This window comes from Antrostomus carolinensis, unplaced genomic scaffold (genome assembly GCF_000700745.2).
Source record: "Antrostomus carolinensis isolate BGI_N321 unplaced genomic scaffold, ASM70074v2 scaffold11515, whole genome shotgun sequence".
NCBI lineage: Eukaryota > Metazoa > Chordata > Aves > Caprimulgiformes > Caprimulgidae > Antrostomus > Antrostomus carolinensis.
Genome location: NW_010315729.1, coordinates 975 through 14,805, shown reverse-complemented (window position 1 = coordinate 14,805; position 13,831 = coordinate 975). Strand labels below are relative to the sequence as shown.

Sequence of the window (13,831 nt, the reverse complement as noted above, 5' to 3'; positions counted from 1 at the left end):
TGGGCAGGCTGCTCCAATGCTTGACAACCCTTTTGGTGAAGAAGTTTTTCCTAATATCCAGTCTAAATCTCCCCGGCACAACTTGAGGCCATTTCCTCTCGTTCTTTTGCTTGTTACCTGGGAAAAGAGACTGACCCCCACCTCTCTACAACCTCCTTTCAGGTAGTTATAGAGAGTGATAAGGTCTCCCCTCAGCCTCCTTTTCTCCAGGGTAAACAACCCCAGCTCCCTCAGCTGATCCTCGTAAGACTTGTTCTCCAGGCCCCTCACCAGCTTCGTTGCCCTTCTTTGCACACGCTCCAGCAGCTCAATGTCCTTGTAGTGCGGGGCCCAAAACTGACACAGTACTTGAGGTGCAGCCTCACCAGTGCTGAGTACAGGGGGAGGATGACTTCCCTGGTCCTGCTGGCCACACTATTTCTGATACAGGCCAGGATGCCATTGGCCTTCTTGGCCACTTGGGCACACTGCTGGCTCATGTTCAGCTGCTGTCGACCCGTACCCCCCGGTCCTTTTCTGCCAGACAGCTTTCCAGCCACTCTTCTCCAAGCCTGTAATGTTGCATGGGGTTGTTGAGACCCAGGTGCTGGTTTCCACACCTTTTTTTGAATGAATGTTAAATAGCATCTTGTTATACCACAGGAACTGGAATACTGTTGAGATACTTAAATGAAATGGCTTCTGGAATTTAATGATTTTTACTGTTTTGGGTTTTTGTTCTTTTTTTTTTTTTTTTTACCCCCTCTGTTCTTCTGTTTCTCCTTAATACATAGCTATTAAATATTTTCCTCTTGGTTACTCTTATCTTACAAAAATAAGAATTTTGGTCATGAGAGTTAAGTTCATTCATCCATTCTGCAGAGCAATTTTCTATGTGCTTTTGAAAATTATGTGTATGTCCAGATGCGTTCTGCACAGTTGGGCACATCTGAGGTTAGGATTAGTGCTGTGTTTGGAATGGGGACAGGATAAACTTGTCGTGGATTTGAGGAATATCTGAACTGAGATGGTGACAGAAGCTGTTAGCTATATCTCTGGACTTCAGTTATACCCGTTTGCTTTAGGGTACTCACCACTCCTCTGCAAGGTGGGCAGGGTTGATAGTGTCTTGGAGAACACAAATTTTTAAATTCTATTTTTGTGTCTCTTGTAGCGTCCTGTGTCTGCACAGTCGCAAACAGCAAGCACCAGACTGGTAAGTACCCTTGGACTCCCCTCACCTATATAATTTCAGATGTTACCTCGTACAATATTTTTGGCACAATTGGTGGCAAAATACATTTTGCAGCTAAGGAGCCTGGTAGAGGGGGAAGTCAACAAGAAAAGAGGAGGTGGATAGGTACTGGTATACGTTTTTGGGTGGCAAGAGCAAAGGCTTACATAAGTGCTAGCAGCTTAAAGAGTAGGTGAGGTGTACTAAAAGTCAAGGTCAGCTGGGTCAAATCCCTTGAAGTTTTTGAGCCTACAAGCATTTCTGAACTGCATTTTAAAGAAACTGGGTATAGATGTTTAAAGATAAAGTTCTCACTCTGGTCAGCAAAGGATGAAGACGGTGGCAGCACAGTGTTCTGGATTTGGTAGGCCATTGAAAAGGAAAGTACAAAAACAAAGGAAGAGATGGTGAAAGCAGCAGCAAATAGGAGCATCACACCAAAAGGGAGGAGGAGGAGAAATTTTTGTCTTGTGTACTAGAGGGGATGGAATAAGTCTGAATGAAAAGGATAGCACAGGTGAATCTGTATTGACAAAATTCACGTGGCCCCATAAGAGAATTATTTTCTGTGACACAGTCATCTGATGGAAACTGCAAAAATTTGAGTGAACTGTGTCAAAATAGATAGAGAGATAAGGATTTCTTAAAGACCATGGAAAAATGTAGAACTATTGTTAGCATAAGTAAGACTGATCCACCTTTCTAAATGTTGTATTTGGCATCCTCCTTGCAAGCCATATGGACAAATCAGTGTTAGTTTACAGTGCTAAGCACCTGCCTACGTGAGGACACAGTAAGCATTTTGCTGCTGGGCTTCATGCACGAATGCAATAGCCATGATGCTTTTTTTTTTTTTTTTTTTTTTTTTGAGGTTTCCCAGCAGGAAGGAAGGTAGGACAGATGGAATCATCTTGAGAACCTAATTCATTCTCTGTGCTGCTGTGTGTCATTCTGTGTTAAGTTTAGCTGAGGCTAAGAGAAAGAGTCTTATTGAATAATGAGGTTTTATAGAGAACAGGAAGGATCTTTATGCCAGCTGCTGTCAGTGCTCAGTGTAATTAGAATCATGATGTGGGAACCAGAGATGCTTGCAGAATTTGGAGATAAAACAAAGTGGTTGGATTTATCTATACTTTTAAAGATAAGCTGGGTCAAAGAGGAAACAAGATCTTTGTGAAGTTGGAGACATTTCTGTGCTACAGCCAGAGAGAATTCTGCATTAAAACACTGAAAAAAGTGTTTGTGGAGGGAGTTCAGTAAAGTTAGAGTTTCTGTCAGCATTCTGATAGTAGTGTAGTTTGTTCTCAGGAAGGAACCAGAGCTTGGCTAGTCATAGGAACTAGAGCTGCCAATGTGTACGCATACATTTTCTGTTTGTAATCGATGAAATAATATCCATTGTACAGAGACAATGGAGATGATTTCATTGAAGTATTTCCTTAGTAATGGAAATCATCTGATAGATGAAAAATTTCCTGTAATATTCTCTTTGAGTAGCAGTTCTCACATGATGATTGTTATGGTAGTGTCACAAATGTTTTTTAAGAGGAGATTACCTAGCAGGAGATTTTCGAGGAATTTATTAAGCAAAGTTGTTGAGCTATGCTTTTGAAATGGAGGAAAACTTAGGAAGAAATACTTTTAACTTAAAGCCATCTACAGCATCAAGCAAACCTGTATGACTACTGATATTTTTATTTCTTCTGCAAATGCTTGTCTCCTACCTTCTCATCCAGATTGTCTCATTTTCTCTTGTTTTATTTAATCAGTTTTCGTTAGGCTTAATAAAATGTTTCTGCTGGCACCTGCTATGTGTGTTTTTGCTGTGAATTTTTCTATGCCAATCACTGCAGTGTAACCTATTCTAGTGCAATGCCTGTTGCTTTTGCAATTGCTTCTGAATAGCTGCTTGCAATTTCTAAGGAAACTGAGAGAATGGAATTCAGTTCCAGTAGTCCTTAGAAATAAAGTTACAACCTCATCTTGCCGTAAGTTTTATTTGTATATGAGCAAATTTTTCTCTTCTTTCTAGGTTAAGAAGGCTCTCTGTGCATTCTTTGCTCAGTACCGGGCTTAAAGAAAATTTGAATTTTGTATAAAAACCTTTACAGCTAGACTCTCGTAATGCTATTTTTATGGAGGTAGTTTATCTGAACTGGGCCTAAGACCAGCTAAAATCTCATGTACTTGAGAATGTGTTCAAAGATTTCAGTCTTCCTGGGATTTTCAGATTTTATAATCCTGCTAATTTGAAGACACTTTGAATTCCTGTCCTTTGTTAGAATTAATCAGGACTGCCCATCAGGTTAAGAATGATCTTGGAGAGACTGAGCAAATAATTTGTTTTCTTATTTTTAAAATTTGCATATATATGCAAATTTGCATAATGTACCTACATACATATACAAGATCTGTCTGTTAAGTGTGAGAAGTAGCAAGATGAGATCCAGCAGTATAGTAACAAAAGAATAACAGGTAGTGAACTGAATTTTTCACTTTTTCCCTGCATCTTTATCTCATCAGTGAATTACAGTTCTGTTCTAGTGTAGCAACACAACTGGAACAGAGAATCATGGTTCTGGTACCATTGAGGTGTGAATTCAAATGTATTTGGGGCCTGTGAGTCTGAAAGCTGGCTCTAGTGCCCCTTGGGCCAGGATTTTTCTGTATGAAATCCTGGCTTTGATGCTTTTTGGGTCTTATGTTTTTCAGGAAGGGGGCAGGGATGTAAATACTGGCACTGGTGCCTGAATTGTGAGTCTTGCTGTGCTAAAAAACTAGGAATGTGAATACTCAAACTTAGTGCCCGCTGGGATATGGACTCTTCAAAAGCTGGAGTGTGGCTTTAGTACTCTGGAGTGTAGATGCTGTTGGGAGTGGGGTTCTGGAATTTGAATGCAAATTTTTTTTTTTTAAAGTAAAAGTTGAGAGAGGAAAAGGGAAAAATCTGGATTCACACTGTCTCTACAGCGTACCCGTCCTCTGTCTGCCAGTGATGCTGAAATTAAAAACCCGATGTCCTCAGGCAGGGAAAAAGCAACAGGAAGGCAAGGCAGCTCTGTGCTGGGTCTCTCCATGGAGGAGGTAAGTAGGCTATTGAATATCTTTTATTTACCTTGGCTTTCATGCAATATATGGGGTTATTTGCTCAGTAAAGAGCAAGTACATATATATGAAAAACATGACAGAAGTAGTATAACTTTTGAAACAAGATGCTAAGTTTTACTGCTGGTTTTACTGCCCTTGCCCTCAGTTATGCCAGGCATACGTATGTGCTTCAAGCAGTGACAGACTCCTTCAGAACTTAAATGCAAGATAAAATTGCTTAAGGATATCATATATACCCAACCCACTCTGAAGACTGCAGTGAGTCTTGTCCTCTGAAACTCACAGATTTTTCTAGGGTTCACTTTTCATTGTATCTGTTTTGCTAGCTATTTTTTTTTCTCATTTTATTCCAAGATAAAAGTTCTTCGTCAAGTGAGAGAGGAGAATGAACGGAGAGGAGGCTTCATCCGAATATTCCCTACCCCATTAACGTGGGACCTTTATGGGTAAGAATAAGAATCCCATAGGATGGCTCAGCGCTGCACTGATGCTTTGTGTTGAGGGACACCTAATTCTGTGTTAGGTATATGTAGATCAACCAGCTCAGCAATCAGAAAGACACATTGAGAGTTTTAGTGTTGAGAATGCTTTTTCTGATCCCTTCTTTTTAACTGCTGCTGCTTTGCCTAACTGCACCTCATGGAAGGCTATCAAGCATTGTTTCTGGTATTGCTTTTCTGTCAGAGCAAAAATGTCTTCACTTCAGATAATCCATTCCTGTTTTCTGCTTTTACATCCTAGTGGTGCATGTACTGTGTACTCTGTCATTAGGCTGTAAACACAACATGGGGCTCATCCTGTGAGTGATACTGTATTACACTTTTCTAATTATTTTTTTTCAGTCTGTAATGTTTCTCTGTGTCTTTAGCGTCACCAGGAACTTCAGCTGAGAAGTGATAGATCTCCTCCTTTCCTCTTTTCTTTTATGGTACTGCATATTGTCTCAGTCCACTTCTGGGGTGTTTTTTTATAGATAATTTATTTCTATGTTGTACTGTCTTTCATTGTATTGAGCTCTATCTTGATACAACCTGTATTTTGTTTTTCTAGATCCTTTTTAGAGCACAAGACATCAATGAACTACATGCTGGCTACACGTCTGTTTCAGGACAGGTAGAATGCTTTTCTATATGGGAGGGAGGCAAAGAGCTGAAACAGCACGAAAAGGATTGATTCCTCCCTTATCTTGTGTTATAAATACCAGTCTGTGATTTATAGGGGTGGTAATAGTTGTACATCTCTTCTCTAGTGTGCCAGTGACTGTAGGTTTCTCACATTTTTGTGTTGCACTTCTGAATCCAAGGGAAAAAAGGACAATACACAAAAGACATGGGAATTATTGGAGTAAAAAGATGACTATAGACATGAAAAACCTTCAAGCACCTAGGTTTCTCTGTGAAGGGATTGTAGGTGGTCTTTACCTTTTGTTTCAGATTTAAAGGCACATTACAGCTTGTCCTTCTGGCATCAGCACTGTACCTTCCCCCCCCACCCCCCGCCGTGTACTTTCAGGGATATGTCTAGAGGGTAGCTCCAAATGACACCTTCTCCAATTCAAGCCAGACTGATGCAAGCATCAGTTGTAGGACAGCGGCTCAGATTTCCTCTTTTGGAGATCACTTTTTTCCTCCTTTAAGATAGAAGTTACAAGGAATTATGTAAATTTAGCTTTTTCATTCTACATGTGGAAGCCTTTGGAGGCTTTTTAATACAGTCAATGATCTGGAATAGAAGATAATTTTTGCTGTTTTTTCCTTTGTTAGGGGCAAGATGAAAAGAGACTTCATCACAGGGAGATCACGGTAAATGGATTCTTAATTCAATAATTTGTACTTTGTAGGACTTATTATAAATTTAGATTTCTACATCTTCATCTTCCAAGTCCTGAGTCAACACCATTTCTACCTGAAATTTGTAAAACTAATTTTAGAAAAGTAAATACAGTGAGCAAAGAGTGTCCTAGCATATAGAGAGCTTAAGTTTTGTTGGACTGGACCTTAAAATTGCTACTTTTAAGCTTCCTACTGTGGCATTCCTACCATATTGATAAGCCTCATCATTGAGTGCTCTCAAAAGATCCTGTAATGCATTATGGGTTTTGACTTCATATTACCCATATATTCACTTTATTAGATCTAAAAGATAAATGGAGCAACAGGAATTTTCTGTGGGTGTTCCAACTTACATAATAAAAAGCACTTTGCTGGATCTTTGGGCACTGCAGAAAGTTGTGATGTTTGTCTCCCCTAAGGAATCTAGTAGGGGTCCTTCTCCCCTGGTTTAGGCAGAACTTGTAGAAAGGTTGTCATTTTTCAGATAGATTGTCATTTTTCACTTAGATTATGTTAGAATTCTTATCTCTGATTAAACAGTGAAGAACAAGCTGTCTACATAAAAGGTTCAGAAGAGCAGATTCAGGTCCATGTACTCTCTTCCCATTCCCCTCCATTGATTTTTTTACTCTTGCAATTTAATTTTCCCTATTAATTGTGCCTTGAGCTGCTGCATGATGGACAGATGCTGCTCAGTCATGAAAACGTGATACTAGATAAGTGTGTTTTGGGGCTTTGAGAGATGATGTTCTGTAAAGTACTTGCAAGACTCCCTTCAAACATTTGCAGGCTTTAAATGAAACAAACTTAGACTGATCATAAATATTTATTCCCTGTGTCAGAAAAAACTGTTTCTTGAAGAAATTTAATTTACCAAGTCTCTTGTATCATCAGGGAGAGAAGCATAAAGGGAGATTGAGGATGTCTCTGTATTATGCTTCCCAGAGCAGGTCTTAATGGAAGGCCGGATATGAAGCTGGAAACCGTAGACTCTCATGCTCTCTTTTATGAGAGAAAGCTTGTTTCACTGGAGCTACGGAAGCGCCGCCGATGTCATGGCAAGGCTAGAGCAGCACGGACGAGGTCATCAGGTATGCATGACTAGAGTCTTAGATGTGTAGCTAGTCAAAAAAAGCAAGCAAGGACTTTTTCATTTGAAATGTGTATGAATGGGGTTGTTCTAGCCTTTGTAGTCCCTAAAGGAATTCACAGGTTGAGGTTAATAGTTTTCATTTCAAGTGTTAATAGTTTTCACTTCATTCCTCTTCTGAGCTTCCTGCCTTCTTAGTGCCTAGAACTTCATTCCCACCTTTCTGCATCCCCATTTACATGACTAAAGGTAATCAATATTTTCTTGAAGATAAGCTTGTGATTGCATTTTGGGTACAAGAATTAAATGGTATATCTGCCTCTATAGTCCTCCAGCTTTTCAGAGAAAAATGAAAACTTAGGACCTTCCAGGCTGGTTCTCCTACACAGCAGTGACTCTAAGCTGTTGGAAAGACAGAAATCCTTCTTATCTAAGCTGGTGTGGGAAAAGCTAAAAGGCTGCAGAGGTGAATGATCCTCACAAGTGGCTGTACCTGAAGCCATTATCTAGACTCATTCTGGTAGCTGTGTGATACTGACTTCAATGGGAGAGACTGTATGTTATAAAAAGATTTTTTGTGCTATGTTAAGGTATGTGATCTTTATTGGCATATGTGGAAGTTTAGATTTTGTAGCTTTGGTTTTTCTGCCACACAAAAATACAGAAAATATGTGTCAAGTATGAGTGTTTATACAGGTCAGTACATATGTAAGAATCAGGATAAAATATGGGAAAATGCCTTTGTTTCTTTGCACTTTTTTTTTTTCATTTGTAAAGTTAAGACAAGAATCTTGGTCTGCTTTCTCTGATATTGGGAAAATGGGTTTCTCAGCTGTTTGATACACAAGCAGAAAGACAGAAAGAATAAGGGCCGTGATACTTAAGATGCTATTCTGAAATGGTGGTGTTCTGTCATTCTGGCAGAAAAGAGTTTAGAAGTAAACCAAAGGGTATAAATAGCAGGACAGTCTTCCCCACTTTTTTTCTTAACTAGCACAGGTGATTTCTCCTCTGCTACAGGGCCATCAGAACCAACAAAGCTGTCCCTCAAGTCAGACACAGAAGGTGAGGAAGAAGAGGAGGTGGATGCAGATGAAGAGCTAGATAGAACTGTTGGCTCTCTTTTGGGCACCCAGGTCAAAAGCAGGACAAAGATCTCTGACTTGGTGAAAACTACTTGTAAGGAGAGGTTACCAAAAAAACTTGACAAGAAAACTGGAGATGTTGGAGAGCTGCTTCTTCAAAAAACAGACTCAAAATCTCAGTTTAACTTGCTACAAATTCTTCAGAAGCATGGAAACCTGAGGTGAGAGATTTTTGCATATTGCCTTGAGTTTTAACTAACAGCTAATATTGGTTAAAATATGGACAATGTACGCTTAGTGCCACATTATAAATGAGTGTGAAGAGATAAAAGCACCCTAGAGAAAGAGGCCTGGATTTTTGTCTAGCTGTGGGCTGCCTTAATAATTAGTTGGCACAGAGGGAGTTGTTGCAAAGATTGACAGGTTGCCTAAATACCTGACCTGTTGGATCAGTATAAAGTGTAAGACATAGTTTCCATTGCTATTCTTTAATCTGGTGATGTAAGCTGTTCTTTGGTCAACTCAGGCTTCTAAAATGACTCTCCATCTTAATGCAGGATGCCTACTATTGAATTCTAAAATTCATCCTTTTGTTCTTTGTATTTCCAAAGAAGTGGGTATAAACATATGTTAAACTATCCAAGAAAGGTTGGGTAGGAATACCTCAGTGCTGCCTCTCCATAAAATTAGTTTTCTTATTTTTGTGCTTTTATTTTTGGTCATAAAATTTTTACCTCTAATAATAATCTCTGCTCAAGGTCATCACCTCCTGAGAGCAAAATAGGAGGTAGTTTGAGTGATGAGTTACTGAAACATCTCATTGCCTGCTGTTGAGTATGACAGTATATTCTGATGCCTGACTCTGTTGCTTGAAAAAAAGAGAGGTGTTGGAGGAAATTGTATAGAATAACACCAACTAGGATGCTACTAGATGTTTAGAAGCATGATCCTCCCCTTAAATGGGGATAGTAAAACTGTCTATTTGCAGATGGACAGGAAAGGCAAAAAGAAAGAGATCACACATACACCTGTGTAGGAGGACTTTACATCTTCTAGATAAGAAGCAGCATTGTTTTCTGTGAAAAATGTCCAGAGGTAGAGAAAAGAGTTGTTACTTTCTTAGTTTAGTTTCTGAGAGAATTTAACAATTATCAAATGGATTTGGGGATTGTTCTGATGTCGCCTTGTGGCAAGGATATTTGCTGTCCTGACAGGGAAGATTCTGAAACCTGTTTTGGGGAGTAGTGCTGTCATCTACGTATAAATAGAACTGACTCCTGCCAAGAACATAAACTCTGTCTGGTGTTCCTGGCAGAATCTTGCTCAGCACCCAGTATTGTTGGGATTCCCCACACCAGTGTGTAAGGCTTGCGGTGACCTCATGTTCTGGGATTGTGCTGGGCTTGGCCCCATCTGATCTGTCATTGATGAAAGTTTTGCTTGTGGCCTCAACAGGCAGAGAAGCTGAAGTAATGACATTTTCATCCAAAAGAAACTGGGCCTGTTCCAATCAGGTTTTGTTAGTGGTAGGACTCCTGTCTATCCTTTAGTTGGCCTGATGAGGGAATTTCTCTGCCCTCCACACATGGGTGTTACTGGTGAAGAGATGACAGTCTAAAGAAACATGTTCCCTGAACTGTGCCATTCCCAGGGACGTAAAAAGAAAAGGGAGTTACTTGTTCCTGCATTTAGGGCCTCAGGTTTCTAGATTCCACATACTGGAGAAGAGGCAGTGTTACACAAGGACCTTCTTCAGTTTCCTGTTTTGTAATCACAGAAGTATCAGGTGCAGGTAAAGAATTGTATTACTCTGCTGATGTTGATAACGGGAGGTCCTTAATTCCTGCCAGCACAAATCTTGAACTCCTGCTCTCGAGATGTTTGAGTTATACCTAAAACAAATGTGGCAGCCCTAGAGAGCCCTCAGTTGGGGGGAGCCTTTTCTGATTTATGATGGCCTGATGCATAGGTTATTAGTTCTTAGTCAGGGTTCAGAGTGTTCTCCTGATCTTCCACACGTGTGGGAAGAGAAAGTAGATGTAGTGACTAGCAGCACACAGGGCTCGGAGGTGTTGTGAGGCCTGCTGTGCATTCTGGAGTTCACTGGAAGACAGGAACTGTAACCAGGCATTTTTATCATGCTTTAGTTGCTGTGGTACTGTACAGCTATCCACAAAGGATGTTAGTTTGAGACTCCTGTGAACTCAGAATTTGCTTAGCCCCTCTTTGGACTTGGCATGGTCTTCCAGAAGCATCAAAAGCTAATGATTAAGCAGATGCATGGATACTTTTAATATATTTTATTTTAACTTCAGTTCTAATCTAAATTAATGCATTGATCTCTATAAGTGCTACTATGTTGTATGATTTCTGTGTAACACTGTAACAAAGTCTTCATTAAATTTACAGACATAAATTTCTGGACTGAGTTTTTGATGAAATCTCCGGGACTCATGTATGTAGACTCATGAGGACCATATAGGTATCTGAGAATGCTCCTAAGAAGCAGAGAACAAATAGAGAAAAAATGTTGAGGTTCAAGAATCAGTCTGAAGCGGATTTTAATAATCAATTCAAGAATGACATGAAATCTAGAAATGTGCTAATGAAATTTGCTGATGGAAAAGATTTGGGAGTTATTGCCGTGAGAGAAAAGTAGTGGAATAAATATGGGAAGAACTGGATGACCTTGAGGATAGGAATAATATAACTAAGATGAAATTCAGTAGCACAAAGTTCAAGGGCATACTTTTAAGGACTAGTGATTTACAGCAGAAATTCTATCAGCTGGGTGTTCATCAACTGGAAATTAATTATAAGGGAAAATGTCTTGCATGCTTGTTGATCACAGGAGGTTTGTGAAGCTCTAGCTCATGCATGCATGGAAACACCGAATGTGGTCTAGGGTTTATCACTTGATATGCTTCTGAGACTTCATGTGGTATATTGTATACAGTTGCTATCACTTGTGTTCATGGAAAGTAAATTGTGACTGTGTTGCCGGTAGTCAGAGCGAGTTATGCACTTCCCCTGTAAGAGAGATGTAATAATATATTTATTGATATAAAATAGTGAATTAATGAAGTTCAAAGTTTAATGCAACATCCATTTAACAAGATTCGTTGGTGAGGTTCACTTGGTTATTTACTGCATGGAGGTAAACTGTCATCAGACAAAACTGTCAGGGAGACCTTCCTGTTGAGTCACAAGGTTTTGGAAAGGAACCCCTTGAGAGGAGTCTAGATGTGGCTAGATCCAATCCTAGTCCCAGACCTGATCAATGGTTTATGTCTAAAGGATAATATGTGCAATCAATCCTGTATATCACTTAGCTAATATTTTTGTGGTTTAGCATGTTATTAGTCACTTATCAAGGATGTGTTGTGGCAAGGAATCTCTCAGCCTTGAGGAGTAACCTTGAGAGGTGTTCTTACCGTAGGGGAGATCCTGTCGTGCAGCCCACTGTCATTTCAGGAGAGCTCCATGGGCCCCTGGGCTGTCCACTATTTAAGGAGTAAGATGATTGACCTACAGTCATATTTGCATACCAGCTGTATTTTGGTCGGTGCGCACTCAGCAAGCCCCCCGCTGTCGGAGCAAGTTGCACAAGACAGGCCTTGGCTGTTGTGTTGTTATCCGTCTGCCCTGAGCCAGATACAGCTCTCATGACCATATAGCATCCGTTATGGTCACCACTGGTGGTTGTTGCTAGAACAGGGTCATGGGAAATAAAGATCAGGTGTGTGTGGGGGAGCACACTATCACAGACTGGGACAGCGGGAGATGAGCTGCTAGTCTTGTCATGTCACCAGCGTGGGTGCTTTGTTAGAAGACCCTAAAAGATGTGGATATTTCACACTAATAAAATGAAAAATATGAAAGGATGTAATTGCTGTTATTAAATACATTTAGGGTAGGAAACCCATCAGGGATAAAGTTATTAAAGATACAGGGCCATGTTGGAGAAATAAAAAGCAAATATAAACTGCTCATGAATGAAGCTAGGCTGGGTAGAAAAAGAAAGTTCCTAATTATTAGAACAGTAAGTTCTGAAATAATATTCCAGCAAAGTAATTGCTTGAAAACTCTAGTTTGTTTTAAGATGAAATTTGATACTTTTCTAGAAAAGATCAGGATGTTGCCTGTAATAGAAGGGGAATCTATCACTGACACTAAAGCCCATCTGCTTCTACATCCTTATGAAAAGGAATGGAGAAATCATGCTTGACAATTCAAGGGACAGCTTGTAGCAACTATAGGGAGAGCTATGAGGAAGAATGGAGACTAGGAGAGCAGAATGTTGGAGGTGGGGGTTTAGGCCAAGATGACAATGAAGAGAATTGGGCAAAGCTTTCAGCAGTTTCTCTCAACAGATGCATATGGTAAAGTGGCTAGCATTGAGAGGGAATGAGAAGCAATGTGTCCATCCCAGTTGTCTCGGTTCATGCTCACAGCTTCCCAACATGTTCAGCCAGCTGCACAGCAGATTTTGCTGATGTTCTTTCATTCTTCAGTGGTGCCTTGCTCAATGAAATTTGGCTTGTGTCCTTGGGCCAGCAGGGGAAGAGCTCACTTTCGCAGATTTAATTCTTTCATTTCCAATGGGAATTGCAGGGCCTTTGTTGTAACTCTGGCACCAGTAACGAGGCCTTTATTTATTTTATGGTCTGTTGTAGTGGTGTTCACAATGCTTGGGAAGACAGAGGCCCAAGAGAGCTTTGAATTTGGTTTAAAAATAGACAGTTTTGCTGAAGTTCATGTTACTGGCTTTTGGAGGACAGTAGCTAAGGCTGTGAAAAGGCAAGGAGAGCATTCCATTTTTAGAGGTGATCTTAGAACTTAGAGAGTGTCTGCTGTCTTTTGAATCTCCTGCAATACCTACGCCATCTTGGTGAACTGAAGGTCTCCTTGAAAATACTGGCGGAGCAAAGGGGTCCTCCTTCCCTTGACCTTCGACGTTTGTGCACCTAGGAGTGCCTTGCTGACTGTACTTTGGTCCATAAGCTGTGCCTGACTGCTGTAACTCTTCCCATTGCTACTCTGAAGATAGCTGACTGATTCTTTTGGCCCACAGCAAAGTGCAAGCTCGCAGGGCTTTCTCTGCCTATCTGCAGCACGTTCAGTTGCGGCTGATGAAGGATGCTGGTGATCAGACCCAAAATCGTGCCTGCGCTGCCAAAGAAGATGAGCAAATGGTAAGAAGCTTTGTATTGGCCAGACTGAGAAGCCAAGCTGAAATCTGCCTTGAGAGTTTTGAGGTCAGTTCCCATCCTTGGAAGAACTGAAGTCTATTTGATATTATCGTTGTCTATCTTTGTCTAGCTGCCAGTGCTGTATTTTTAATATACAGACAAGGTAGGACTGCTGACTGATGTCTGAGCAGTGATAGAGTAGAGAGCTCTTAATTACTAGAGCATGGTTGACACTGAAGCTCTCTGATCTTTCATTGATTCTTCTTCACTGATCTCTGAGCTTACTAGCTTTTGAATTCTTTTCTTTAAGA

At 40.3% G+C, this 13,831-nt stretch overlaps 1 protein-coding gene across 1 annotated transcript in view; it reads left to right on the top strand.

The window, feature by feature from the left end:
* The window catches only part of LOC104525010 (tubulin polyglutamylase TTLL5-like), a gene marked incomplete at its 3' end in the record, with an annotated part of 31,124 nt that extends 17,538 nt beyond the window's left edge, over positions 1–13,586 (top strand). Inside the window, exons 9-16 of the mRNA XM_010168048.2 lie at positions 1,154–1,195; positions 4,184–4,297; positions 4,676–4,767; positions 5,372–5,434; positions 6,085–6,123; positions 7,099–7,244; positions 8,264–8,549; positions 13,403–13,586. Coding sequence (XP_010166350.2) covers positions 1,154–1,195; positions 4,184–4,297; positions 4,676–4,767; positions 5,372–5,434; positions 6,085–6,123; positions 7,099–7,244; positions 8,264–8,549; positions 13,403–13,586 — 966 coding nt within the window. The remainder of the gene's footprint in view (positions 1–1,153; positions 1,196–4,183; positions 4,298–4,675; positions 4,768–5,371; positions 5,435–6,084; positions 6,124–7,098; positions 7,245–8,263; positions 8,550–13,402) is intronic.
* Positions 13,587–13,831: the final 245 nt, after the last annotated feature.